The 26,513-nt window shown below is 48.4% G+C and overlaps 1 protein-coding gene across 13 annotated transcripts; it reads left to right on the forward strand.

The window, feature by feature from the left end:
- The first annotated feature begins 28 nt into the window (after positions 1-28).
- Positions 29-23,853, forward strand: LOC123637939 (serine/threonine-protein kinase MARK2-like). 13 transcript variants are annotated; one of them, XR_006735108.1, is made up of 10 exons: positions 37-678; positions 8,995-9,344; positions 11,162-11,253; positions 11,580-11,762; positions 12,920-13,093; positions 13,268-15,546; positions 15,712-16,272; positions 16,538-16,684; positions 20,009-20,122; positions 23,463-23,853. XR_006735108.1 is itself a non-coding variant. In XM_045551148.1 (3 exons), the coding sequence occupies exon 1, from the start codon at positions 18,464-18,466 to the stop codon at positions 19,553-19,555; it is 1,092 nt and encodes a 363-aa protein (XP_045407104.1). In that variant the 5' UTR covers positions 16,691-18,463; the 3' UTR covers positions 19,556-19,566; positions 20,009-20,122; positions 23,463-23,853. The 13 variants fall into 13 exon arrangements, 1 of the variants encoding a protein (XP_045407104.1); XR_006735112.1 differs by having other exon boundaries at positions 29-678; positions 11,580-13,093; positions 16,117-16,272; XR_006735103.1 differs by having other exon boundaries at positions 35-678; positions 11,580-13,093.
- Positions 23,854-26,513: the final 2,660 nt, after the last annotated feature.

Here is a 26,513-nt window from a genome sequence, read left to right on the forward strand (position 1 = left end):
GGCGGCGGCGGCGGCTCGGGGAACCGGAGCCTTTCGTTTGGAGCGGTTGCAGGGGGTCCCGGAGCGGCGAGGCCCGCGGCCTTCCCCAGCCCGCCCGCCTCGGCCACCATTGGCCGCCTCCTCGTTGGCGAGACTTAGGCCCCGCCCTCCTCTCGCTGGGACCACTCTGCGGCGATCTCGGGCGACGCAGGGGCCGCGGAGGTCCCGCGATGCATCCTGGGCTTTGTAGTCCCTCCGCACAGCTGCTGCCGGAGAGCGGAGCCTCAGGGCCCGAAGAACTACAATCCCCAGCAGCCTGGCGGAGACGGAGTGAGGGGGGGGCTAGCGTCACGTGGGCGTTCGGCCTGGGCGGGCTATTTCTCAGGGCGGCGGCGGCTCGGGGAACCGGGGCCTTTCGTTTGGAGCGGTTGCAGGGGGTCCCGGAGCGGCGAGGCCCGCGGCCTTCCCCAGCTCGCTAGGTCCCGGCCGCCCCTCGCAGGGGTGAGGGGCCACCCCCTGGGCCGGGCGTTGCCCCGGGCGCCGCCGCCCCGCCCGGCCTGAGGGGGAGGAACCGGCCGGGCCTCACCGCGCGGCCCCAACCCCTCCGGAGTCGCCGCCACTGCTCTCCGTGCTCCGGACTCGAGGCTGCCTCTCGCCCGTCAGCCGACGCCATGAAGATCAAGGATGCCAAAAAACCCTGTAAGATGGGGGCTCGGGCCCGCGGGGCTGGGAGGGCAGCCTTGGGCCGCGTCTGGCAGCCTCTTGGCGGAGCGGCTTGGTTCCGAGTCCGTGGCTCCTCCCCGGCGCCTGGCCCGGGACGGGGGCGGAGGGACCATTTCCGCGCCTGATTCGAGGCGCCTGTCCTCCCCATCCCCCTGTACATGCTTGGTGAGCCTCGGCCGCCCCCTGGTCCTTTCCTCCCACTTCCTCCTCGAGGTGTGGGAGGTGCAAGAGGAAATTTTTGATTCGGATTTTGCCAAACAAGACTAGAGCTGCCAGCCCCCTCTCCCAGCTTCCTTTGAAGTCAGGTTGAAAAGAGGTGGTCCTGGCTGTCAGACTGCGCGGGGGGTAGTTATCACTCGTTTTTGCTGATTTCCGGGCTTCCTGCCTATGTCCTTGAAATCCCAGTGGGTTTGTGGGGGTTGTCAATGTTGTTACAATTGGAGCTTTTAAACGCACGTGCATGTAACCTGTGCATAGATAATTGCCTTGGTTTGTTTAGAATATCAACTGGTTCGTGTTTGTTTTGGAAAATATAAACAAAAAGATAAAATCACCTGTATTCCCGGCACCAGAGCCAACCACTATTATGGTGAATAGGTGTAGAGATTCTTCTGTGACTGTATATGCGCGTACTTTTTCTAAAAAAGACATTCTTACCATGCTTTAAAATAGAAGGTCAACTTTAATTTGTTGTCTTTTTTTTTAGCGTTTTAAAAACCTTTTATTCCTGTCATTGGTTTATTTAATCACTCAGCCATTGTGATTGTCATCCATTAAGTATAGTCTCTCAGAACAACTAGAAATATGGAGATTCATGCTCATGTCCTAGAGTTGTGTTGATATTTTACAGTTTTTATAGCGTTTCATGTTGTAAGAAATCTTCAGCTATGGAAGCAGGGCACTGACTGCCAGCCCATCAGATTTCTTGAAAACCTCACCAGAAAGGCAGCAAGCTAAAGTACTCTGAAACCTGCTAATTATTAGTTAAATGTGAGGTAACGTGGTCTTAATTTTACAGATGAGGAAATTGAACTTACCGAGGCCCAGAGTAACTTTTCCAAGGCTACACCAAACCAGCTGTGTTAATGAGGTTCAGAGCCCCAGGTGGGCTGACTTAGTCCAGTGTTCTTTCTCCTGTGCTCCAAGGGCATAGTCTAAATATTTAGAGAAACCTTTTTTTATCTGGTAGTTTTATCTGCTGGTTAAAAGAAGTTTGTTCATGGTGATTTCTTGTGATAAATGAAGTGTTCTTGTGATGGTTGTTAAAGGACTCTATAAAACCATGATACAAAGGCTTAAATGACAAAGTAGTGTAAAAATAATTCTAATTTACTTTACCTTTGCTGAATTAAACTAATGCATCTTGAACAGGTTTAGCAATGTAGAACACTTGACATCTTCCCTCAGTGCATACATTTGCTATCTTAGAATTTCATTTGGCAAAGAGTTTATGACAAACTCATTGTGACTCTTAATAATGGTGTTTATTTTCTTTTTGTTATAGTGATTTGATTATGTAGATTTGAGCAAACTATTGTCCTAATCAGGTATGAATACCACCTGCATTGTTGTTTTTTGAGACGAGTCTTGTTCTGTTGCCTGAGCTAGAGTGCTGTGGCGTCAGCCTAGCCCACAGCAACTTCAAACTCCTGGGCTCAAGCGATCTTCCTGCTTCAGCCTCCCAAGTAGCTGGGACTACAGGCTTACACCACCACACCTGGCTAAATTTTTCTACTTTTAGAAGAGATGGGTCTCACTCTTGCTCAGGCGGCTCTTGAGCTCAAGCAATTCTCCCGCCTCACCTTGGGCCTCTCAGAGTGCTTGAGGCAAGAATTACAGGTGTGAGCCACCTCGCCCAGCCCCACCTTTTTTTTTTTTTTTAAGTAAGTTGATTATTACTACATTGTGGTACTTTGTGAGACTATTAATCTTAAAATGGCAATGCCAAAAAACCAGTCAGTTAATATGATTTGGAAGCCTAAAATAACATTTCCAGTTTCTTGTATATAAAAGATGACTTTACTGCTTACTGTGTTCATTATAGTAAAACATAAAGAGGATCTCATTTGTGTGTGTGTGTGGTAAAAGAAGATATTTCAACCATGAACTGCCCTGGAAATATTTGTAACTGGAAAGTGGTATTCTAATTTTTTTGTTTTGTTTTCATGGGTACTTCTAATACCATAATTATTCAATTTTTAAACAATTAAGTTTAGTGAAAGATATGTTTTCTCTTATAAGGTTTGTTTGGAATAATTATAACATTTATTGACCTCTTAGTATATGTAAGGCAGTGTCTTTCCTATGCATTGCATCATTTAACTCTTACAGCAGTACTAGAAGCAGCTACATACCATACTGATGAACAAGTAACCTTGGCTTCACACATTTTCTTACCTTATTCACCCAAGTGTTAGAAAACATGGCTTTTAGATATATCACCAATATATTACCAGGTTATAAACCAAATGCATATAACCAGAAAATTGTAAAAGGAATTGGTTTTATGCTCTAAACTGTATTACTAGAAGAATCACATTTGAAATTGTGTGGTAATTCAACCCCAGGGGAAGGAGAAAATCAATCTTGTGTTCCTCCATACTCTAACTGACATGATTTCTTAACGTATAGGTTTTTCAGCTTGTGCTTTGCCTACCTGTTTGGCACGTAACTGGATTAACAAATTGATACTAAAAGATGACATACATATATATTTAAATGTGATGTGATAGGGGTTTTGAGTCTGTGCTTTTCTAACCTAAATAAGATACTTGACGTTTTTGTTAGGACTGGAGAAAACTGTATACCGTGTATGTGTAGTTTGCATGGGTATAATTTGACTGGCCTGCTTGTAAATTTAGTTACTACATAAGAATTATTATCACTTCAGTAGATAATTAACGTATATTTGGAGGGAATAGTTTCTATTATAGCTCCCCTAGACATAACTAATTTATTAAAGAGAAAAATGTTTACCCAGCACTCTGCTTAGGAATAATAATACTGAAGGTGTGAAGATGGTTATTTTCTTAGTCTATTTCAAAACACCACCATGTTTATTTGTAATGATGACCAAAAACAGTAAAACGTCTTGGCCAAGAACTTGATACCTATCTGAAATTTACCAGTGTATGTACCCATTTTAGAATTTTGTTCCTAAAAATAACCTATAATGTTTTGAATATTTTCAGCGTTTTGGCTAAAGAACAATTAAATCTTCATATGGGATAGGATCCCTTTGGGCTGAAATCTGTGTGGAACCAATAGCAATTAAATAGCTTTTTAGTACTTCACCACCACTTCCTTACCAACACTTAGTATTAATAAAATACCATGCTTAACACATCTTGTTAGAAATTAGCATTCTGTTCTTACAGCAAGATATTTTCTGCTGTTTGATCATTTGAAAAGATGGCTGGACATGCAGATTTCTCCTTTTGCATACATAATCTACCTGGTAAGGAAGATAATTTTTTTTTTTTTTTCCTTTGAGACAGAATCTCACTCTGTTGACCGGGCTAGAGTTCCATGGTGTCAGCCTAGCTCACAGCAACCTCAAACTCATGGGCTTAAGTGATCCTCCTGCCTCAGCCTCCCGCCTTGGCTGCCTCGCCACCATGCCTGGCTAATTTTTTTTTTTGTTTCTAATTTTAGTTGCTTAGCTAATTTTTTCTATTTTTAGTAGGGGGAGGGGCCGGTCTTGAACTCCTGACCTCAAGCAATCCTCCAGCCACAGCCTCCTCAGAGTGCTAAGATTACAGGCATGAGCCACCTGGCCTGGCCAAGGAAGATAATTCTTGATAGCACTCTATAAGCTATTCATTTTTTGAAGGCTGAGTGAACAGATCATGAGAGATTGTGGGAATTCTCACAGTCTGGTATTGTATATTTGCCATCATCAAAGTGCTTATTTATATTTATGGAATGTGTTTCTCTTTTTAAATGTATATTTTGGTTTCTTTCCTTTTCACCTTGGCAGTGAATGTTTATTCTCAAAGTGATAAGAAATGTGTAGGTTGTGTGCAGTAAGTAGGTTGGTGATGCACTGGTGACCTACTTTTTAATTATCCCTTGCCAGAAGCAACAAAGCTGTTGGTATAGATACTTGCTTGATTTCTTAGGAAATTGTGGTATTTTTCTTACCTCATGGAGCTATTAGGTGGACCTGTGGTTGTCCTTAAATTTTTATTTTATTTATTATTTATTTTTTTAAGAGACAGAGTCTCACCATGTTGGCCAGGCTGGCTTGGAACTCTTGAGCTCAAGCAATCCCACCTTAGCCTCCCAAGTAGCTGGGACTGTAGGTGCTCAGCATTTGATATAATTTTAAAAACATAAATGAGAGATTTAATATGCTGTGATAATGTATAGTTTTGTTTAGGATTTTAACTGTTTGATGGTTTCATGCAAGTAGCATGCCTAAAAAGCCTTTTAAAGAAGCTGTGGAAAGTTTTTATTTGTTTTTCTTCATCATTTTAGTGACAATTATACCTTATATCTAAACGGTGATTTTCTTTCTGTACGAGTCAGTAAACATTAACACTTTCATGTACTTCAGACTTTAAAAACAGAATTTCCGGCAGTGAAGGATGGACTACTACATATAAATGAGCCTTTCTACTGCTGGCTCCAGAATGTGTGTGTGTAAATACAGGTTGAGTATCCCTTATCTGAAATGCTTGGGACCCGAAGTGTTTCAGATTCAGATATTTTTGGATTTTTGGAATATTTGCATTATACTTAACTGTTGAGCATCCTAATCTGAAATTTGTAATGATCCAATGAGTATTTCCTTTGATCCTTACGTCAACTCTCAAATAGTTTCAGATTTTAGAGCATTTGGTTTTGGGATTCGGGATTTTTGGATTATGGACATTCAGCCTGTATATATATTTTATCACCCTTTATACACGTGTCTTTAACACTTCACTACATGCGTTACAGAGTGGCCAGAGTATGTATGTTGGAATTGGCTGTTGGTATACCTTTGGAGTCAGAAACCTTGGTACTCCTTCATAGCTTTAGAAAAGTAAATGATTTCTTATTCCCCAATATTTTATCTGTAAACTTGAAATGTTTTTCTAGCCAGTAAGGTTCCTTTGAAACTTAATTCATGGTTTTGTGTAAGTATTAAACACTCCACGTGAGTCAAAGAATGGCTGTATTCAGATATTTAGAAGCCTTGGGAGGAGTTGCTTCTGGCTGAAAATAAAAATGGCATGAACTTTGCACCTGGTAATGCTTTAGCTTTGTAGTTTGCTCTCCGAATGACATTTTTATATTTGTATGCATATTTTGACACCTATGTTTGTTTGACACTAAACACTGAAAGAAAATTTGCAGGTTATGTTTTTTCCTAATGTATTTTGAATTTTGGATGATAAAGGTTTTTAGTTTAATAAATCTCACCTTGTACAAATTTTCCTATCCCAGAACGTACTTAATGTGGCAATAGGGATTTCCACCCTTCCCCAGGAAATGTAGAATAAAGCATAGGCAAATTCATTTTGGTTATGTCATATCAGAAGGATTCCTTTGTTTTATCTAATGTCCACTGAAAAGTGTCCTAATTACATGTTTTTTCAGCAGACTGAGACATTTCTGAAGGCATCTCGTTGGTTATGGGATCAGTAAATCTGTTCCTGTTGTTTTCTTTGAGTGTGTTTGTACAAGCAAACACTTGGTGTAAATTTCCTGTGTAACTGTTAGTCGTATTGCTGCTTGCTTCTGTGAAGGGGATTTGGGGGGTGGGGGGCGACACAGGCAAGGAGGCGATCTATGACTTTTTGCATGAATTTCTTAAAGCGAAAATTCCAGATGCATGAATAAATGGAAAGCAAAACTTACTGATACCACCATCTTTTTACACAGGGGTATGTTATCGTATGGTTTCTATAAGTGGCCTTACCATTCATTTGAATAGTGTGTGCTTATTTAAAAGATGGTCTCCATTGCAAACCACCCAACAAAATTGAGAAAATTTAGTTTCTTCTGCTTCTGTTGCTTCCTGGTTATTTATACCAGCCTAAAGGTGATATAAACACATAGTGCTTGTTTGGGGTCTTGTTGGCCCTAGTTTCCCAAATTATGGTCCAAAGTCATTTTACTTTTTAAAAAACTGTTTGTTTTTTTAAGAATGGCAATTTGGGTTTCAAATATAAAAGCAAATGAACTATTTCTCCAAAAGAAGATAATGAGAATTATTCCTTCCTCATATTTAAAATTATGTAATTTTAGTAAATGTGTAAATTCTAAAATGGAGAAATGTCTAGAATCCTTTCTCATTGAATACCATGTCCCTGGTTTTCTGATGGTACACACGAATCAAGTAAAATCTGAATACTTACAAAATAAAGTAGGATTTTAGAGAGAATATTCCTTAAATTTTACATAAAAATTGTCATACATGTTTTTATAATCCATGTATCTTCAGGCATTTTATAATCCATGTATCTTCAGTATTACCTATCATAATGGTTAAGATCCCAGAGACTAGAAATAGACTTTCTAGAATGGAATCCTGTCCCTGTCACTTACTAACATTTTGACCTTGGGCAAATTTCTAATCTCTCGGCCTCATTTACGCGTTGTGAAGTGGTACACTCAATAGGAAAACCCCTACTATAGGAATATTAGGGATAAAATGAGCCAATGCATGATTACCATATTTCTGGCACATATGATTGACATATTTCTGGCAGATAGTGAGCCCTCAGTAAATGTTAGCTGTAGTTCTGTGGAAACTGAATTAGTTGAACTTCAATTCAAAAAATTAGAATTTTGTAATTTATATTGTTACCATACTGATTTTTTTCCCCCCAGCCTTTCGAACAATGGTAAAACAAAAACACTATCTTGTAACTATGTAAAGATTATGGCCAATGAATGTAAGGAAATCACATTGTATTATAGAATTGAGTGTCATAACACAAAGGAATCAAGTGGTCAAAGCCAGTGATTTCTCAAATTCCATTTAGATTTGGCTATGGTAGAATCTTCTGGATCTGTACAGTATATAATTTTTAATAGAGTCCCAGATTTTACTCTTAAAGATTATTGTCCAGTATCTCTGAGGTGAGGTACTGGACAATATAGGAATTTCCTATATTTTAAAAATACAGAAATCTGTATTTTTTAAAATGATACCTAGGTGATTTTGATCTTCTAGATTTAGGGTACTTTAGCCTTACTTTACAGACATATCTTAAGGAGCTCTTGTGCATTCTGCACACTCCCACTAAGTAAGTTTTTTAATTTGCAGTAGACTGTGCCACTTTTCTGCTGAGAATATCAGTAGTGCCCCATTGCCTAACCACTTCAGGCCTAATCTCTTATCCTAGTGTGCAAGGCCCTCAATTTCCTCAGCCTTACTCTTTTTCTTAGTTCCCAACTATATTGACTTACGCCTCTTTGCCTTTGGGTAGGCTATTTTTGTTTTCAGTATTCCCTACAGTCAAACACCGGCGTAGGGTTTTAGCATTCTTTCTGTTAATCTATACTTTGTATATAATTTTATTTTGCTTATCTCCTTCTTATGTATTTAAATTTCTCTACTAGATTGACCTCCTTCAGGGCAATAATTTTATCGTCTTCACCCACATTCCTATTCTCTGGTGTAGAGAAAGGTACTCAGTAAGTATTTATTGAAGGGAATTGGGGAAACTAAGATCCAGAGAAGTTAATGGCTTTTCCAAAGTCATATAGCCCAGTTTAGTGAGAGAGTGCCAATTTCCAAACCCAAAAGACACTGCCTGCTAGAATGTGCTTGTCCCTGAGTAGACTTACATTCAACATTATTAACAGCTAATTTTATTAGCCAGATATACCAAAGAAACTTTAATATACTTAATGTGCAAAGAAAAAGATTTCTTTTTAAGGAGGAACTTTTCCCTTAGGTTACTTGAAGTGATTGTAGGCCAATTTTATTATGTTAAAGTCTTTATAGAAACAAAGATTTTCAGCCCCTAGGTGATGACCTATTTATTGAAGCAAAGTTGGTCCAAATGTTTCCCATACCCTGGGGCACATGATAAGTATTTAATAAATGAAAAGGAGTGCCTACCAGACTAGGAATTAAAAGGGCCAGGCCATCTCTAAGCATCCTATCTCACACATTTTTAGAAAATATACAAATAAAACTTTGAAGGGGAAAAGGTGACTTGCACATAGAAGATGTGTCTTGTCCAATAAGTATTATTGACTGAATGCATTGTTTAGGTAAATGAAATTTATGGCTAATTAGTTCCTAATTTGCATTTCTAAAATCAATAAATACATGTTTTTAATTCACAGCTTTCCATGGTTTGGCATGGACATTGGGGGAACTCTGGTAAAGCTCACATGTTTTCAGTCTATTGATACCACGGCAGAGGAAGAACAAGAAGTTGAGAACTTAAAAAGTTATTTGGAAACATTTGACTTCTAATGTAGCATACGGATCCACTGGCATTCGGGATGTACACCTTGAACTTAAGGATTTAACACTTTTTGGCCAAAGAGGGAACTCGCACTTTATCAGATTTCCAACCCAGAACCTACCTACTTTTATCCAAATGGGAAGCGATAAAAACTTCTCAACTTTACAAAGAGTGCTATGCGCTGCAGCAGGTGGTGCTTACAAGTTTGACAAAGATTTTCACACAGTAGGTATCTGTTACTCAAAACCAAAAATTAACACCCATTGTGTTCAAGTTTTTAAATATGAGGATAGGTTTCCATCCAGCATGTTGCTAGGATGCCTCTGCAAGTGCAGAGGAAATGTTCATTTGGGGTATTTTAAACATCTTTATGGGATGACTAAAAATTGCCCAGATTTGATCATGTTGTTGCATATAATATTTGGTAAAACCTGCTAAATTTAGGGCTGTGCTACAAAACTACAACAAAATGGTTGTGGTTTTTGTTTGTTTGTTTGTTTGTTAGTTTTTTGTATTTTTTTTGAGACACAGTCTCGCTCTGTTGCCCAGGCTAGATTGCTGTGTTGTCAGCCTATCTCATGGCGACCTCAAACTCCTGGGCTCAAGGGATCTTCCCACCCCAGCCTCCTGAGTAACTGGGACTACAGGCATGCACCACCATGCCCGGCTAATTTCTTTCTATTTTTAATAGAGACGGAGATCTCGCTCTGGCCCAGGCTGGTCTCCTGACTTAAATGATCTTCCCTCCTGGGCCTCCCAGAGTGCTAGGATTACAGGCGTGAGCTACCATGCATGGCCTAAAAGGGAGATTTCAGTGAACTTAGCAGTGTATAAAGCCAGATGTGAATTGACTTTGAATTATTTTCCCTAGTATCGTCCTATGTTTGCATCGTTTTACTTATTTATTTATCTATTAATTAATTAGATAGAAAGGGAGGAGGGGAGATAGATGAGGTCTCACTATGCTACTCCGGCTGTATTCAAACTCTTTGATAGTGATCCTCCCACCTCAGCCTCCCAAGTAGCTGGGATGACAAGCCTCGGGCACCTGTCCATGATTATTAGGCCTAGGCCCATCTTGCAGATGAAGAAATCTAGGCTGCTGTAGATAGAACACAGAGGTGTTGGAGGGAGGGGAGACAGGCCTGTTTCCTCTTGGAAAATCACCCAGCAGTTCAGATGACATTAGACACCGGCCCAGGGCTCAGGCCCTTAGGGGAGTCCCCCTGGACTTATCAGAAGCCAGTGGGGAGCTCTAGGCACAGCTTTACCTGCCCAGCATGTGCCTGCCCCTGAGCCAGGCCGGGAGGCCACAGAAGCCAGCAGCCCTAGGAGCTTAGACAAGGGGATTTAGCGGGTTAGCTGACCAGGAGCCTCGCAGAGAAGGGGTCTATAGTTCCCAGGTAAGTGCTGCGACCATGGACTTCAGGAGCCAGCGAGGGCCTCGGAGCACCTGGGAGTGCTGAGCTCAGATCTGTCGTCACGAGGTTTAACATCTGCTGCGCTGAGGTCATGGCACACCCCGTGCATGTGGTCCACGTGGATCCTGTAAGAGTGTGACAAGACAGAGGGAGCCAGATAGGGCCAAGGCGGTGGGAGGGGTTGTTCTGAGACAGTGGCAGTGAGGAGCAGGGTATCTCTGTGAGAGAAAGGAACTGTAGGTGGTGCCTTCCCCAGGCTCAGTCCTGGCAGAGCGACACCAGGGCGAGGCCCTGGGCGCTGTAGTTCTGCGTGCTGCCCCATGCACAGGGCCTGGCAGGTAAGGCTCTCTCTAACTGGGAATGGGGGCAGAGGCTTGCGTTAGGCTCCGTGGAGCAGCTCCCATCACGGTGCACAGACGTGAGCCTGCCTGCCTTTGTCATCACTCCTGGGGCCTCTTGTGAAGGTCAGCCCTTCCCCTCATGTCGCCAGCCACCTGGCAGGTGAGGAGGCTCCCTTCCTCTTCTCTCTGCCCCTGGCTCTCACTGCTAGGAGAGAAGCAGACACCTGGCCTGGACGTGACTACAGGGCACACAGGAAATGAAACCCGCCCTCTTTTCCAGATACTTGACAAGCTGGTGCTGCTCAACCCAGGAATAGAAGCAGGACAAATCTTAATGGCACCCAGCTCATTTATGAAGCTCCAGACGGACAGGTGCGTGGCTTAGCTCTTGCGCTCAGCAGGGCTGTGACGCTGCGCTTGCATCCAGCAGCACACATGCCGCAGTTGTCAGGAGCTGTGGGGGCTTTACAGGAATCGTTGTTGGTGATGCACTTGAAGAGGGGTGGCCTCTGTGTCCTTCCCTTCACTGTGGACTCCTCTATTCCTCCACAGTCCTCCAACCCGTGCCGTGGGTGCCTTTTTCCTTCCTGTAGCCTAGAATTGTTTTCATGCTAGCTACGGAAATTCAGTATTTAAAAGGGCCAAAAGTACTGGCTGGGAAGTGTTAAATTTTCCAAACGCCGCCCCTGTGTTTTCAGGTTTTGCCACTGAAAGTGCTGTCCGTGAACCAGCAGGGTCATCATCACCCAGGAGGACGGAAATGCAGATCTGAGCCCCACCCCACAGCTGCGCAGGGGGAAGCTGAGCCCTGACAGTGTCCCTGGGCGATGGGGGTGCATGGCCCCGTTTGGGAAGCGCTGTGTTAAGGCAGGTCTGCAAAGGTAGTTCCTACAGTCGGTTCAAAGGCGATGCCTTTCCTCAGAACAACTTGCATCTGAATGGCAGCTGCATAGTAGAGGGCTGTAGAGGCCACAGGAGCACTTACACATTGCGTCACACACACACACACACACAGCGGTCATTCAGCCCAAAGTCACTAAGTGCCAGGCTCCGTGCTAGGCTCCGGGAACACAGAGGTGAGTGACAGGGGGTGCCCTGCAGGAGGAGAGTGAGGAGGGCTGCAAGAGAGCGAGGTGTGGTGTTTAAGCCAGAGCCCAGAGGAGGGTGCTCCGTGGGGATTGGGGGGGGGGGGCGTTCCAGATGGAGCAGCGGGAACTAGAGGTCTGAAGGCTGGAGAGCGGCTCCTCGGGCTAAGCGGAGGGGGTTGGTGGGGGAGGAAGTCGAGGGGAGGCAATACCACTTGCTTACAATTGTCCAGAGAGGGTGTGTGGGGCTTGCCCAGAGAGAGAGAGGGGAGGGGGGCCGGCCCTGGGAGCTGGAGGCCTTTCCTCCGTGTGTTTCTTTATGATATTCATGAATGTATAAAAGGATATTAACGTACTGCATGATTTGTCTCCCACCCAAGCACAGCAGCAGTGGTTTACAAACCCCTCTCGTAGTGAGTGGCTTTCTCTTATCCTCATGAGCTCCCTTTTCACACCTGAGGACACCGAGTCCCAGAGAGGGGACAGGATGTGCACACTGCCCTTAGCATGGAGTGCTGGGCCTGGCCTTTGCTTCCATCCAGCTCAAACCCCGTCCTGTCTTTGGTACCCCTGGCTGCCTCGATTCAGGAAACAGAAAACAATGTGCCACAGAAACAGTCTTTGACAACAAAGGTGCCATGTCACTGAGGAAAGAAACTCCACCCTCACGGTCCATCCTTCCTTGCTGGGCATCCACAGCAGGGGCTTGTGTCTGAAGCATGAGAAGCCTCACCGTCCTGGGACCGGTGGTTTCCGAATGACTTTTCCCTGGGTGACCGACCAGGCTGCAGAGAGCTGACGGCACGTGGTCCTGAGGCCCCGCGTGGCCGAGATTGGGCTTTCTTCCTCTCGCAGGAGCGATGGGGAACCACAGACCGCTGGGTCTTCTGGTCTTGTACCCGGGCTCCTCATCGCCGCCATCTGTAAAAATAGGTTTGTGTTATTTTCTGTAGGGACGGTGCGGCCTCTCTGAGCTACCGTGTCCCGGGTGGGCCCGAGAAGGTTCCTGTCGTGCACATTGATGCAAAGGGCTGTTGGTGCCAGAGTCTGTGATGGGGACGTCCACAATTGAAGTGACTGCACAAGAGCCTTTTGGGACCAACCAAGCCATCATTGTTTGCGTCAAGGTAGGATCATGTTTTCCCCATTTTTGAGCAATAAAAACAATGGCACTGAGGTAATATTTCCTCCCTCTCAGGTGTTAAAGTGAGTACATTCACCTTCCAGCTGAGAAATCTGAGGTAGGAACATACATAAGAATAACTCAGGGGCAAAGATCTTAGATAGATAAAAATCCACAGCATCTTCTGGCCAACAAAGGCGAAGATCCTTGGAGATCATTGATTCCAAGTACCTTGTCTTATGGATGGGGAAACTGAGGCCCAGTGAGGTCCACGATTGGCCTAAGGTCATGGAGCTGGGATTGGCACCGCAGCTTCCTGACCCGTGTGCTGGTGCTCCGCCCGCCGTGCCTGGCCGCTGACGTCACCTCAATGGGGAACCCCTGCCCTGGGCCAGCCCCACGCCTGGAACACGGTCAGTTCTGAGGAGCAGACAGATGCACCCTGTGACTGTGACGATAGCGCTGTGCTGTCCCGGAAGGAGCCTCTGAGAGTGGGCGGGTTGGGGGTGGCACAGGCAGAGGTGTGTGAGGTCCAGGGTCAGAGCCTCGGGTGGGGGCTGAGGTTTAGGGAAGCGGGGTCTGGATTTGTGATCAGATCATGAAATGCACCAGATTCCAGGCAGTTCAGTGCAGGTTAAGAGTGTGAGCTCTAGAGCCAGGCTGTCTGAGTCCAATCCCAGCTCGGCCACCGGAAGGCTGTGTGACCTTGGGCAAGTTAATGCACCTCTCTGTGCCTCCGTTTCCTTGCCTGTAAAATGGAGATCCTAGCATTGTGAAGATTCAATGAGTTATTGATAAGATGTGTGAAGCACTTAAAATGGTACTTCACACATGGCCAGTGCTCAGTAGATACTCTCTGCTCCTGTTGCCATTTCACAGTAAAGAGGTTGAAGCCCATGCTGGACTTCGTGGATTTTATTTTTAAGGAGAGAGTGACACAGATGAGGGGTGTGTTTGGAAAGTTTTGCTCCGCATCAGGTGGAGCTCGAGAGAAAGGGGGTCAGTGCAGGGGAACCAGCCAGCAGACTGAGGACAGGACCTGGCTAGGACCACTGGGTGGGCTGGGTGACCATCTGGAAGTGGGGCTTGAGGTGAGGGAGGGCCGGGGTGACCAGACTGATGATGGTCCTTCACTGTGGTGTGGAGCACAGAGGTGGGGGCCGGCATGGGGGCAAGGAGGTGAGGAGTCTGGGCCCAGGGAGTTAGAGGCGGCTGTGGCCTCTCTGGGTGAGGCTGGGTGGCCCACCGGGCGGGGGTGTCTGGAGCTCCCTGAGGAAGGCTGGGGGCAGGGTGGGACATGGGGTGGAGGCCCCAGCCCAGAGATGGAGCCCTGCGAGTGGGGGGAGCACCCAGGCTTGTGCAGGGCAGGAGAGGGTGGGGGAAGGCCTTGGGCCACTGCTTGGAGGGGGAGGAGGAGCTGGGAGGAGACTGCAGCTGGCAGGCAGGAGGAGAAAGGACACCCTGGGACAGGAGAGGCAGGGCTGGGCAGGGGAGTGGGGTACAGCCTGCGGTCAGTCCCTGGGGACGCATGGTGGTAACCCACAGGAGGAGGCAGTGCCTTGGCAGCAGGAGCCCTGGGGCAATTTGGAGGTGATGGAGGCCCAGTCACCTAAGGCTCTGCATCGGCTGCAGCCCTGGGAGCTGCGGGGGCTCCGGGAGCAGTGAGACCCCAACGCTGCTCTCCAGGAGTTCACATCCTGGTAGAAACCAGACCGGTGGGCGGCAGGGAGTGCTGGTGCCTGCTGACAGGGCGGCGGCCTTCCAGGTGGAAGAGGTGGCCTTGGGCCTGAAGGGCAGAGGCCACTGGGCTCTGCAGAGGAGGCTGGGGGGATGCGGCAGAGGGGACACAGGGAGGCCTGCAGCCTGGGGAGGTTTGGGGTGAGCCGGGGGACCCGCCGGGGAATCTGGGCAGGCTGGGTCCTGGGGGCCCTCACAGCCTGGGCTGTGCGAGTTCACATTTTGCTCATGTGGACTCGTTGTGGTCAAGTGACAGTAAAGCAAAATGGATCCTTCTCTCTTGGCCGGGAGATTAATTAACTAAATTCACGAACAAAGAAGAGATCGTGGCTGTGGTAGAAGCCAAAATCCACAAAATCTGCAGCCCACCCAGCCCGATGAATGAATTCAGCTCCCTGGTCTGCTGCTGGGAGAAGTAGCTTGTTCAGTGTGAGAACACCGGGCAGCGATGTCTGACCCGCCTGCACCGGACCCAGTTCTGCCAGGTTCCACCAAGGCATTTGGGCTTTGAGCCTCAGTGTTCTCACCTGTGAAATGGGTAACGTTATGCCCCAGCACACAGTGGGCACTCAATCAGCTGCCTTGGCTACTTCCCCAGATAGCAGTTGGTGTCCCTTAGGGGATCGCGGCCTGTCAATCCACCCATCCATGCCAGCCTCCAGGAGGCCACAGGCTCCAAAGTGATTGTTGCTGTGGGAGACAGAAGCTCTACCCTGCACGGTACGGAATGAGGGGGCTCGCGTGGTCTTTAGAGAACCTGCCAGGCTCCAGGGAGCAGGGAGGTGGCTTCTCGTGCCCTTCTTAGGGGGTTTTATCAACTTTTCCAGTTCAAAGTCACACCAACTCCAGAGAGAGCATTTAACCCACCTCCTCCTTGCCTTTCAGTCTTTTAGAAATCTGAGTCCTCCACAAGCCCAGCCAGGGAAAGGAATCGTCATAAAAGAGCCTAGCTCCGGAAGTTGCCTGTTTCGGAACTGGAAATGCAATTCAGCCCTAGAGCACCAGAGCAAAGAAAGCCAGTTTACCACCATTGATCCCAGAAACTAATGACTTACCAGGCTAGTCACTGATTTTGATTTTTATAATTGCTCTCCCAAGTTGTGCATAGCACATTCAACGCATCCCCCGCCCATGACAGCCCTGGACAGCAGTTGCCAGAAATGAACAAGTTAATACAGGCTGTTTTTCTAAAACCACTTACACACCTTGTAGAATTAAATACCACTCTTCTTGTTCTGATGCGTGGGGCAGCTTTTTTGTTTCCTGGTAACCTGTCCTTTCCTGCGTCAGGGCAGGGGGACAGCTCTGTGCTGCTGGCCAGTGACACTCAGTGTATTAGTGGAGAACCGGTGCCCTCCTAATGTGCAGAGTCAAAGTGCCTTCGTCCCTTGCTGACACGACAGGAGACACGCATCAGTGGGCTGAGCCTGTCTGCAGTGCCCCCAGGTGCGTGCTCTAGAATGAACGCTGAAATGCTGATCTGAAACTCCCCGTGATTCAGCATGACCCCTGCTCTGTGTAATTCTTCCTTGGCTTTTATCAGCTGTGGCTCCATCCCCAAGCTCTGCGCAGCCCTGGGCCTCCGCATGGAAGGCACGTGGGCGCAGGTGGCTTTCTTGGATTGCTCTCATTGTGGGTTTTGGATCTCCTGGGCCTGGGTGTGGTAGCCGGCAGGCCTGGCCACACCCTCTCTCTCCCTCCCCCTCTCTAGGTGAGTGCTCCCCCGGCCCAGAGGGGAGTCGTGGAGACCTTGCACCCAGAGTCCCTCCTCAGGTCCAGCGGCAGTTCCAGCCAGCCGTCTCCAATTTCCCAGCACGTGATGTTCTCACCGGGGAGCCAGGCTTTGACGCTGCTCTGGGTGAGTTTGCCAGGAGTTGAAAGTGAAACGGACTTGCAGAGGGTCTTTGCCCTGTGGACGTGTCGGGTCTGCTACGTGTTCAGCTCACAGCAGCCGTCTGTCCGGAGCAGCAGAGGCTGTCAGGAGCCCAGCAGGGGATGGACCGCGAGGGTCCTGGCCTCTGCGGCTTCAAGTGGCCGCCAGGAGGGGTTGGCCTTCCTGAGCAGGGTCATGGCTGTTCTCAGCACCACCTACACCCATGGGAAAGGACACAGAGTTCAGAGCGGAAAACCCCGGCAGGTCGGAGTCCTCCTCTACTGTCCCTGCCGTTCTGCCTGTGAGGATGGAGGCTGCTCCCTTCCCAGCCTCCTCTCCTCACATGGGAATGATGGGGCCTTGCCCTGCCTGCGCAGAGTAAGTGAGAGGCAGCCGGCGTGTCCTTAGCAAATAGTCAAGGGCTGTCCTGAGGGCTGGAGCCTACCTGATGCAAGGCTGGGAGACCAGTGCGGAGGAGCTGAGGCCACACCGTGGGCTGCTGTCGGGGTCCGGGAGATGCGTCCTGTGGCACACTCAGTGCTGGGCCTGACCTCGGGGCCCTCAGTTGGCGGTCCTGCTGCCCTATTTCATCCCTAAATCTGCCCCAGGAAGGCTGCGATGTTATCCCTCTGGACCAAGAGAATCCGAGGGCCAGCACGACACCAACATGCTGGTGTGGCCGTGGAAGGGACTCCACCCTGGCACCCAGGTTCCAGGTCTGCGAAGCTCCCCAGGCCCCGCTCAACAGTGCTCATCCGAGTCCAGGCCAAGGAGGCCAGGGCAGGAACCAGAACGGTTCCAGCCCGTCCCTTCGTGGAGCCTCCCGCTGCACCTGGGTCCCAGCCATCCCGAGTCAGCCCTGGCTCGACCTGCAGCCCAGGGCTGGGTTGTGGTGTCTGCCACTTATTCTCCCTCCTTCCGGGCCAGGCTGGCTGGGCCCTGAGCTGCAGGGCTGGCCCTCAAATGCTTCTTCCTGCCCCAGGAGTGTCACTGAAAGGAGGATCATGATGTCAGCTATGTTGTAGCATTCCCCTGACGCCAATCAGAATTTTAAGAAGAAGAAATTGAATATTTCAATCATACACATGACAAGGTCTTTAAAAGCCTAAACTTATTAAAGGTTTTCAAACTATAGATGGAAAGGTCCCTTGAGAATTGTACAGGTTTAAATTTCTAATAAAGTAAGTATCAGTGTCTCTCTAAGCATGTAAACAGAAAACACTTGTTTCCTTTAAAGAGGAAAATGTTCTCATGACCAAAAAATGAAAAAACCACTGTAGGTTTTACCCAGCCGTGATTGGCCCATTTCTTGCTCTGACCTCATAGAGCGCCATTGTCACCAAATCCCCAACCCCTATATAAGCCCCCGGCTGGGCCTAGGATTTTGGTCTTATTGCCCAGGAAGCTGTTTTTGGTGACCTGTGGACCTTGACCGTAGCGCTACTGGTTTGTCATTGTTAGTGAACATTGTCAGTGTAGTTAGCTTGCTGGTTAGTTGTGTTAGCGTAGGATAGTTATTAGTTTGTTACCATAGTATGGTTAATATTGTTTGTTAGTAGCATTCATGTAGCATAGTTAATATTGTTTTTTATTAAGATAGTATACTTAGTATTGTTCTTTTGCCCTGTTAGTATAATTAGTATTATTATGTAATATTATTTATTATTATCATTAGTGTAGTTAGTACTGTTCGTACCCTTACCCTACTTAATATAGTTGAGAGTGTTCGTTCGTTAGTTATCGTAGAGTTAGCATAGAGGGGCCATGGCGCAGGATTTGGCCTCCAGTTTCCCCATGGAGGAGTTGGACTATGATGATTTCCTCGGGGAACTGGGCTCTGGTGCGCGCAGCAAGGTGATGCTGGCCAAGGACTTTATGACTAACACCAAGGTGGCCATCAAAAAGGCCGAGAAGACCAGCTCCGCGCTGATAAGATTCCGCAGGGAGGTTCAGTACCTGAGGGCCCTACGACATCCTAATATACTGAAGCTTATCAGGGTCTTCGAGGATGAAAAACAAATGTGCCTGGAAACAGAGTATGCCAGTGGCAGGGACCTTGGCAGGCTTCTCGGGAAACAACAGCGCCTCAGTGAGCGCGACGCCCGTCCCCTATTCCGCCAGCTGCTGGCTGCGGTGCAACACTGCCACAAGAATCAAGTTGTGCACCGCAACCTGAAGCCGGCCAACATCCTGCTGGACGGAAAACATGACAAAGTTATATTAGCTGGCTTCAGCCTCGCCGAGACTTTCACTGAGGAGGGCTACCTGAACAGATTTTGTGGCACTCCTGCTTTTAGTGCCCCAGAGATGTTCCTGCGTCAGAAATATGTGGGACCGGAGGTGGACGTCTGGAGCCTGGGCGTGGTCATCTACAACATGGTAGCCGGGCATGTTCCGTTTATGGGCGACAACTGGGAGCAAATGAAGAAAAACATCATTGGGGGAATTTATGAGACACCAGATTTCTTCTCTGATGAACTCAGAGAACTGGTGAGGAAGTGCCTCACCATCGGCGGTAAATTGAGGCCCACCGTCGCTGAACTCATGGAGGATGCTTGGATGCAGATGCAGGACCCAATCATCAACCACCCAGTGATGACAAAGCCTCATTATAGGCCAATCAATCTGCATGACAGCTCCGCCTGCTACTACCCTACCCTTGAGTCAGAGCAAAGAGGAGACAGCTCTGTCCAGGCTGGGGAGACCGAGACCGCTGCCTCAGAAGAGGGCCAGGGCCGGAAGGGGCTTGCCGGGAGACTTGGCAATTTCCTATTAAGAATGTGCTGCATCCTGCCGCCCAGAGAGACCTGCTGCATGCGGTCGACCAGGGTGGTGCCAGTGCAAGAAGACAGCTGAAGCGGCTAAGGGCAAGTATCTGGAGCGGTCTAGGCACCCTTCCTGCATCTTATGTTATTTAATATGGTCTTGCTGATATTATTTTTAATAGGCGAGTCATAGATGTATACACGCATGCAGTACAATGTGAAGTTTAGGTATATATGCACTATGTGGAACAGTGACATAAAGCTAATTAACGTATCCATCACCTCAGAAAGGCAAACGCAGCGTGACGTCACTTGCTGAATCTGCAAAGCTGACCTCATGGAAGTAGAATAACTTGATGGTGATGAGAGGCTGGGGGGTGGCAGAGGGAGGGCACGGGTAGTTGGTCACAGGGCACAGAGTTTCAGACAGACGGGAGGAGGAAGCCCTGACATGTGCGGCACAGCAGGGTGCAAGAGTCAATGAGAATGTCCTGCGCATTGCAGAATACCTGAGAGTCCCCTTTGCATGTCTCCTTGCCTTTAGAATGGAGAGCAAGACGACCGACCCTGAGCTCCCCGGATCCCAACACAGAGTGGGAGGTCGGCCAGGCGTGGACTGACAGCTGACAGCTCCCACCCACCACTGTCACCCGCACGTGTGAGTGTGTCGCTTGCTCTCTGCTTCAGCGTTGGCCGCCACCAGCACCTCGTTTGCCTGTTTGCGGCGGGTCTTTTGGGCTGGCAGGAAGGGGTGTAGTTTCAAAGTGACATCGGCGAGTCTCCTGGTGAGCTTCTATGGCCCATGTTCAGGGGGAAGGTTGAGGTCTTCCCCTCAGGCCATCCAGCCTGGTGGGAGTCGGCTTCCCTGGATGTTTCCTGGAGACAGGTCCCTCCTCCTGGCTCTCTGCCATGTCAGCAGGGCACCGTGCTAGGACAGAGACTCATGGGCAGGCAGTCACTGTGGTTTCCTGGTCTCCTCTGGCATCTGCTGCCCATTCACCCACAAGCCCCTCGTCATTGGAAGGAGCATGGGCCTCTCCCGGGGGCCAAGGGTCAGGAACTTGTTCAGAAATGTTTTCATCTCAACGTTGCAGGTGTGACGTTGCTTGAAGATTCCCCCCAGTTCTCTCCATGCCATGGCAGAGTCCTGGCTGTCATGGAGTAGAGGACTACCCCAGCCTCTATATGTCCACCGCTGGTCCTGGTTGGGGAACTTCTAGGGCACAAAAAGGAGGGCTTCCACAAATGTGCCGCTAAATATGGCAAACCCAAAGTCAGCTAGTTTCATCTTGTCATTGTCATCAAGTAGGATGTTTTGGGGTTGTAGGATGGAATGTGGTTCTCGTGGCAATACTGCACGCAGCCGGGATTATTGTGTCATTACACAGCGGGTATCTACAGCCTCAGTGACATCCCCCCGCTTCAGGATGTTTGGATGAGTCAGGTGCCTCTGGCTTTGACCTCCATTTTGACAAGTTCCAGGCTATGGAGGCTCTGATTGGACATTATTTTGATGGCTACCTCCTTCAGAGCGAAGGACCCAAGAGAGCAAGGAGGAAGCACAAAGTCTTACATGACCTAGTGCCTTGGAAGTCACACCACCATTTCGGTTACCTGGGTCAGGCACGTCTACTGCAGGAGGGGGACACATAGAGCACATCCATACCCGGAGGCAGGGGTCACTGGAGCGTGTTGGAGGCTGGCTGCCACACTGCCTTGTAGGGGTCATTGGAAGAAGTAGGCAGGATGTAAAATATCTGGCACCTGGCACAATGCTGAGTTTGGCAGCTGAACTACATTAGAGCCTAATTTCACGAACAATCCAGGCTAAGATTCTTAAGGGGCCAGGTTGTGATGAAGGCCAAGCTCTGTCACTTAGAACCCGTGTGACCTCGAAGAGCACACGTCTTACCTCTTTGGTTCACATTCCCTCATCCAAAAGTGCAAATAACTCATAGCACCTCTGCCCGTAGGTTTATTGTGAGAACAAAAGGAGGGCCTAGTAAATAAAGCATCAGAAGTTAAGATTCTTAGAGTGTGAACTTTAACATTTCATGAGTGAGTGATAAATAACTTACAAACAAACGATAAAACTAATTTAAAGATGAAACGAGTGAAGTGTCGAAAATGACCATCAGTGGACCTCTTTGGGAGAGGAAGCAGGAACCATCTGGATGGTTCTTGTCTCTTTGCTCCTGTTCTCCTCCAGCTTTTTGGCCCAGGCAGTGCCATGCCTTCAAAACTGATTCATACCGCAGCCCCTGACTGGAACCATCCTCGTAACCTGGGAGTTCTTAAAAATGCAGACCCTCAGGCTCCACCCCAGGCCTGAGAACCTGCATTTTGTCAAGGGCCCCAGTGATTCGCATGTGCAGTAACATTGCAGCTGGTGCACCGGTCTTCATCCAACCCTCCTGCCCTTGGGTCAGCAGAACCCAGTTCCCTTATCTGATCTATTCTCAGAAACATCAAATTTATCTCAGTGAGCGGCCCCTTTATTGTATAATTTTGACACGAGCTCAAAAAAGGAAAATTAAATTATACTAACATTAAAATGGTTCTGTGTCCCCTTGGAGTTTTTCCTCCTGCATGGACACTGAGAAGTCTTCCTCCATGCCACCAGAGTCCCAGGCAGGCCACCCCGTCACTTGAGGGCTCTCCCACATTTTATACCTAAGGGAAATACTCTCCTTAACCAAAACTGCTCATTTTTTAAAATTGGATTAAATAACTTATTTGGAAATAATTTCTGACTTATAGAAAATTTATCAGGACAGCATAAGCAGCTCTTGTCGTCCCTTTGCCGCAGTCGTGACATGTTGCCACATCTGCACTCTCCCCCACCCCACATCACACGCACGTGCACACACGCCCATCAGCACTAGCCTCTTTCTGATCCAATCCTTGCAACAATCCCATAAGTTTAGAGATTTGTTTCAACCCTAACACAGTTCACATTATGTCATCTTGAAACACCTAAAGCTTTAAAATGCATACAGCCTCTTCTCCCTCACAGTCTCCTCTGGTACAGCTTGTGAGTTAGCTGGAAGGAAAGGCAAATGTGTCACTATGTTCCAGACATGGAAACTGAGGCTCAGAGATGACGAGTGACCTACCAAGGCTGTGTGGCCGAGGACCCTGGCTCTGTTCCGTGGCTCCCTTCCTCAGTGCAGCAAGGACAGCAGGGGGTGGAGATAGAGGGTTAGGTCAGGATCAAGAGCATCCAAGCAGATACAGGGTCCCCTTTCCCTCTCTCCAGTTATTCCTAGGACTTCTGGAAAAGTCCCTCCCCAAGCACTGTCTTATTCACTCCTGCCGCTTACTCAGATCTCAGCCCCAGCACCACTTTCCAGAGAAGCCTCCCTGCTGCCAAGTGCCTGTGCTGCATGCTCTTGCATGAACTTTCCTTGGTAGCATCGACCTCAGTCTCAGCACAATTATATAATTAGTGTCTCGACTCCAGACCAAGGGAGAAAGGCTACTGGGAGAGGTGGGGGCCGGGGCACACGGGAGCTCTCCTGCCCCACCCACGGCACTCAGCTCATCCTTGCAATGCAGGGGTGCAGGCTTAGCTGTACCAGACCTCCTGGTTTTCAAAGAAGCCCGAAATCCAAACTTAGGTGAAATCTCCTGTTATTTGAATGTTGGCATTTGGTTTAGGTTTTAAGTGTGTGTAGGGGAATCAAAACTTGTCTGGGGACAGCACTTAGCCCACAGTCCACCAGTTTGCCTCATCTGGTTTGGACGTTAAGTTCCTTGAAGGCAGGAGCAAAGCCTGTCTGTATCACCGTTTTACCCAGGGGGCTTAGTTCCAAGCCTAGTAAAGAGCCTAGCACCTAACTAACAGTCGTGAACTAGTTAGGTGGATGGGTGGGTGGGTGAGTTCTCAGGGTCTCCACATGCCAAGTGTTCCAGAACAGCCTACCTGGGTTCTGCTCGTGGTCCCGACAGACACTACACTGCCAGGGCCCTGACGCTGCACCTTCTGCCCTCTGCAGAGAGTCCGTGCCTGGGCGAGGTGGTCCGAGAGGTGATCTGTCGCCAGAAAGGTTATGTGTCATGTGCCACGGCCTCCAAGGTGCCCGTGGTGGAGTGTCGCGGGGGCTGCGGGCCGCAGTGCTGCCAGCCCACCCGCAGCAAGCGGCGGAAATACGCCTTCCAGTGCACGGACGGCTCGTCGTTCGTGGAGGAGGTGGAGAGACACTCGGAGTGCGGCTGCCGCGCCTGCGCCTGAGCCTGAGCCTCTGGCCCGCAGCCCCGCAGCCCAGCTCGGTGGGGCTGGGACAGCCACGGGGGACCCCTCGCAGTGCGGAGAGAAGGGGATGAAGCCGGAGAGGAAACAGAAGAGAATATTAAGTACATTGTAAAATAAACAAAAAGTAGAACTTATTTTTTATTTTGAAAGTGACTATTTTCATCTTTTATTATATAAATATATTACAGCGTCTGAGTATATGGACCATATAGTGAGTTATTTTTACCGAGTTTTGTGTTGTGTATTTGTTGTGTTTTTATAAACAGCTGTCAAAAGTCTTAAGGAAAAAAAGACTAATAAAAATATTTCAATACGAAAGGATACGAATAAAGAATGATAGCCTGTCTGAGGCAGGAGGAGGTTGTCGCATTTATGAAATGCCATCATGGTGGCAGATACCACGGCCTGCTAACTAGCTCAGGAAAAGGAGGGCTAAGAGGAAGAGAGAGAAGGAAAAGATTTCTCTTTGTTTCTTCTTGTTTTTAACTCTCCCCTAAAAGCACCCACCTTTTAAGAGTCCTGGCTGTCAGATGCCCAGTTCTTTAGGAACAGCTGGTGTAGGCTTCTCAGAGTCTCACCGTGACCCAGACAACTGCCACCCGTCTATCCCAGGGCTCTCTGTGGGGTCTGAGCCCACTGGGAGACCCTTCTTCCTGGCTGGCCCTGCTTCCCATTCGAGCACTGAACTCTGCTACAGGATTAATCGGGGACCGTTGTACCAATTTTTCAAACAGCTGCTCTTCTCCTGCCCCTCCCCAGGAGAGGGAAGAGAGGGTCACGCTGTCTCCTCAGGCCCCACGCACTGCCTCCCTCCCTCCAGCCAATTTCGTGTTGGACGGGAGGGCCGGCAGCCAGGCCTGCTGGGGGGAGGAAGGCCTTAGAGCCAAGCCCACCCACAGCCCCAGTAGACGTCCGACTCTGGAAGGTTCTTGGAGGCTCCCACTATAGGACGGATGGGCCTCTGCCACCTGACCCTCCAGACCACCATCATAATGACAAAGTACCTCTTGTCTGCTACCTTACCTATGTAACCCCTACCTCCCTGGGAAAGGTAGAGGCTGCACTGCCCATTTCATAGATAAGGCAAGTTACAGAGCCTGCAAGGGGGCCTCTGTCCTTAAGCCACAGTGCTGATCATTGGAAGAGCCAGACCTGGGTCCAGACTCAAAGCTCTAGATTGTTTCTCCAGAGTGGAGATTCGGGCCATTTAAATTCACCAGCAAAGCCCTACCAGAAAAGGAAAAGTGGATGTTTTTTCCTATTTTTTTTCTGTTCTTGTTTTGCCTTGTTTCATTCTTCCCCCCACCCCAGTCTGGAAAGATTGCAGAGGGAGGGACTGAGGTATGTAGGGAATGTGAGCAGAGGCAGCGCAGCCAGCCTCTGCCTCCACTCCTGTAGGGGACTCTCTCCCCGCGTCTGCCTAGTGAGCATCCCCCAGGGTCTCAGCCATTCACGCCAAAGCCCTGGCTCACCACCCAGCCCTCCTTCCGGCCGCCTCCACTGCAGAGGTTTCAGAGAGAAGGATTTGGAACTCAGTGGAGCTGTCAGCTCTGACATTCCCCAGGGGAGCCTGGCTGCTCTGTGAGGACCAATGGTGGCCAAAAACTCAAGGGATAAAGACACAAGGCAAGTAGAAGATAGGGAGGGATAGAGGGAAAGAGAAGGGAGGGAGGAAGGAAGAATGGAAGGAAGAGAAAAATGAAGGAGGGAGGGAGGGAGGTGGTGGAGGAATTTACCTGAAAATATGCATGTTAATATACATTATGTGCCAGGTACTGTGCCTTATGGTGGCTTATTTTCAAATATTAATAGATTTATTTTGTATTTACATTACACATCAGATACCTAATTGTGATATATGTATGTGTGTGTGTGTGTGTGTGTGTGTGTATTCATTGAATTCTCAAAACAACCCTATAGTTAAAACATTAACCCATTTTACAGTTGAGTAAGACATAGAGAAGTTAAGGAATTTGCCCAAGAGTAAATGTCTAATAAATTGTAGAGCCAGGATTTGGGCCCAGGCTGTCTGACTGCAAATTTGCTCACTTACCCACGAAACCATACTACTTCTTGTGGGAGAGACACAGCCTGCCTTTAAGGACCCTACAGTTGGAGCAGAAGCTGTCATGAAAATGGACTACTGCTTTACTACACAGCGAGTTCTCGAACGGCAGTGTAAACAAAGAAGTAGCTGCCCAGAGGACAGAATTGCCAATCCTGGATCTTCAAGGATGAACAGGAGTTTGCCAGGGGCAGGAAAGGGAATTGAACCTCCTTGGGAATAGCCCATTAAAAGGCAGTGAACCATGGAAAAGCCTGGCAGGTGTGGGGAGCAGTCAGAGGCCCAGGGTGGCGGGAGTGCGGGACGCACACTGGAGAGCAGTGAGACCTCAGAGCCGCGCGTGCCACGCGAGGCCAGAGCCTGCCGGCGGGGTTGTTTGAGGAGACTGGTAAGACAAGCCCTGATTTAGGAAGAGACCTGTGGCAATGTAGGGAAAGGCCTCGAAGGGAAGGTAGACGGGGCTCTCTCACCCAAAATGTCCCTGGGGGCTCCCAGTGGTTCACTCTGCGGCTAGAAAACACTGCTTTCCACGGGGATCACAAAAGTCTTTACGGCAGCTCAGAAGCTCTGCCCTGGGAGGGGTGTCCTGGGATCTGCTGACACCCCCCTGCCAGCCCCGAACCCTCTGCAGGTGGACCTGAGCCCTTAGCCCACCACCAACACCCTGGCCAGCCTCTCCCCACCCAGCGTGAAGCCCACTGAGCCTGCCCAGGGCCACTAGCATTGGGG

Source organism: Lemur catta, chromosome 5, assembly GCF_020740605.2.
Source record: "Lemur catta isolate mLemCat1 chromosome 5, mLemCat1.pri, whole genome shotgun sequence".
In the NCBI taxonomy this organism is placed as follows: Eukaryota; Metazoa; Chordata; class Mammalia; order Primates; family Lemuridae; genus Lemur; species Lemur catta.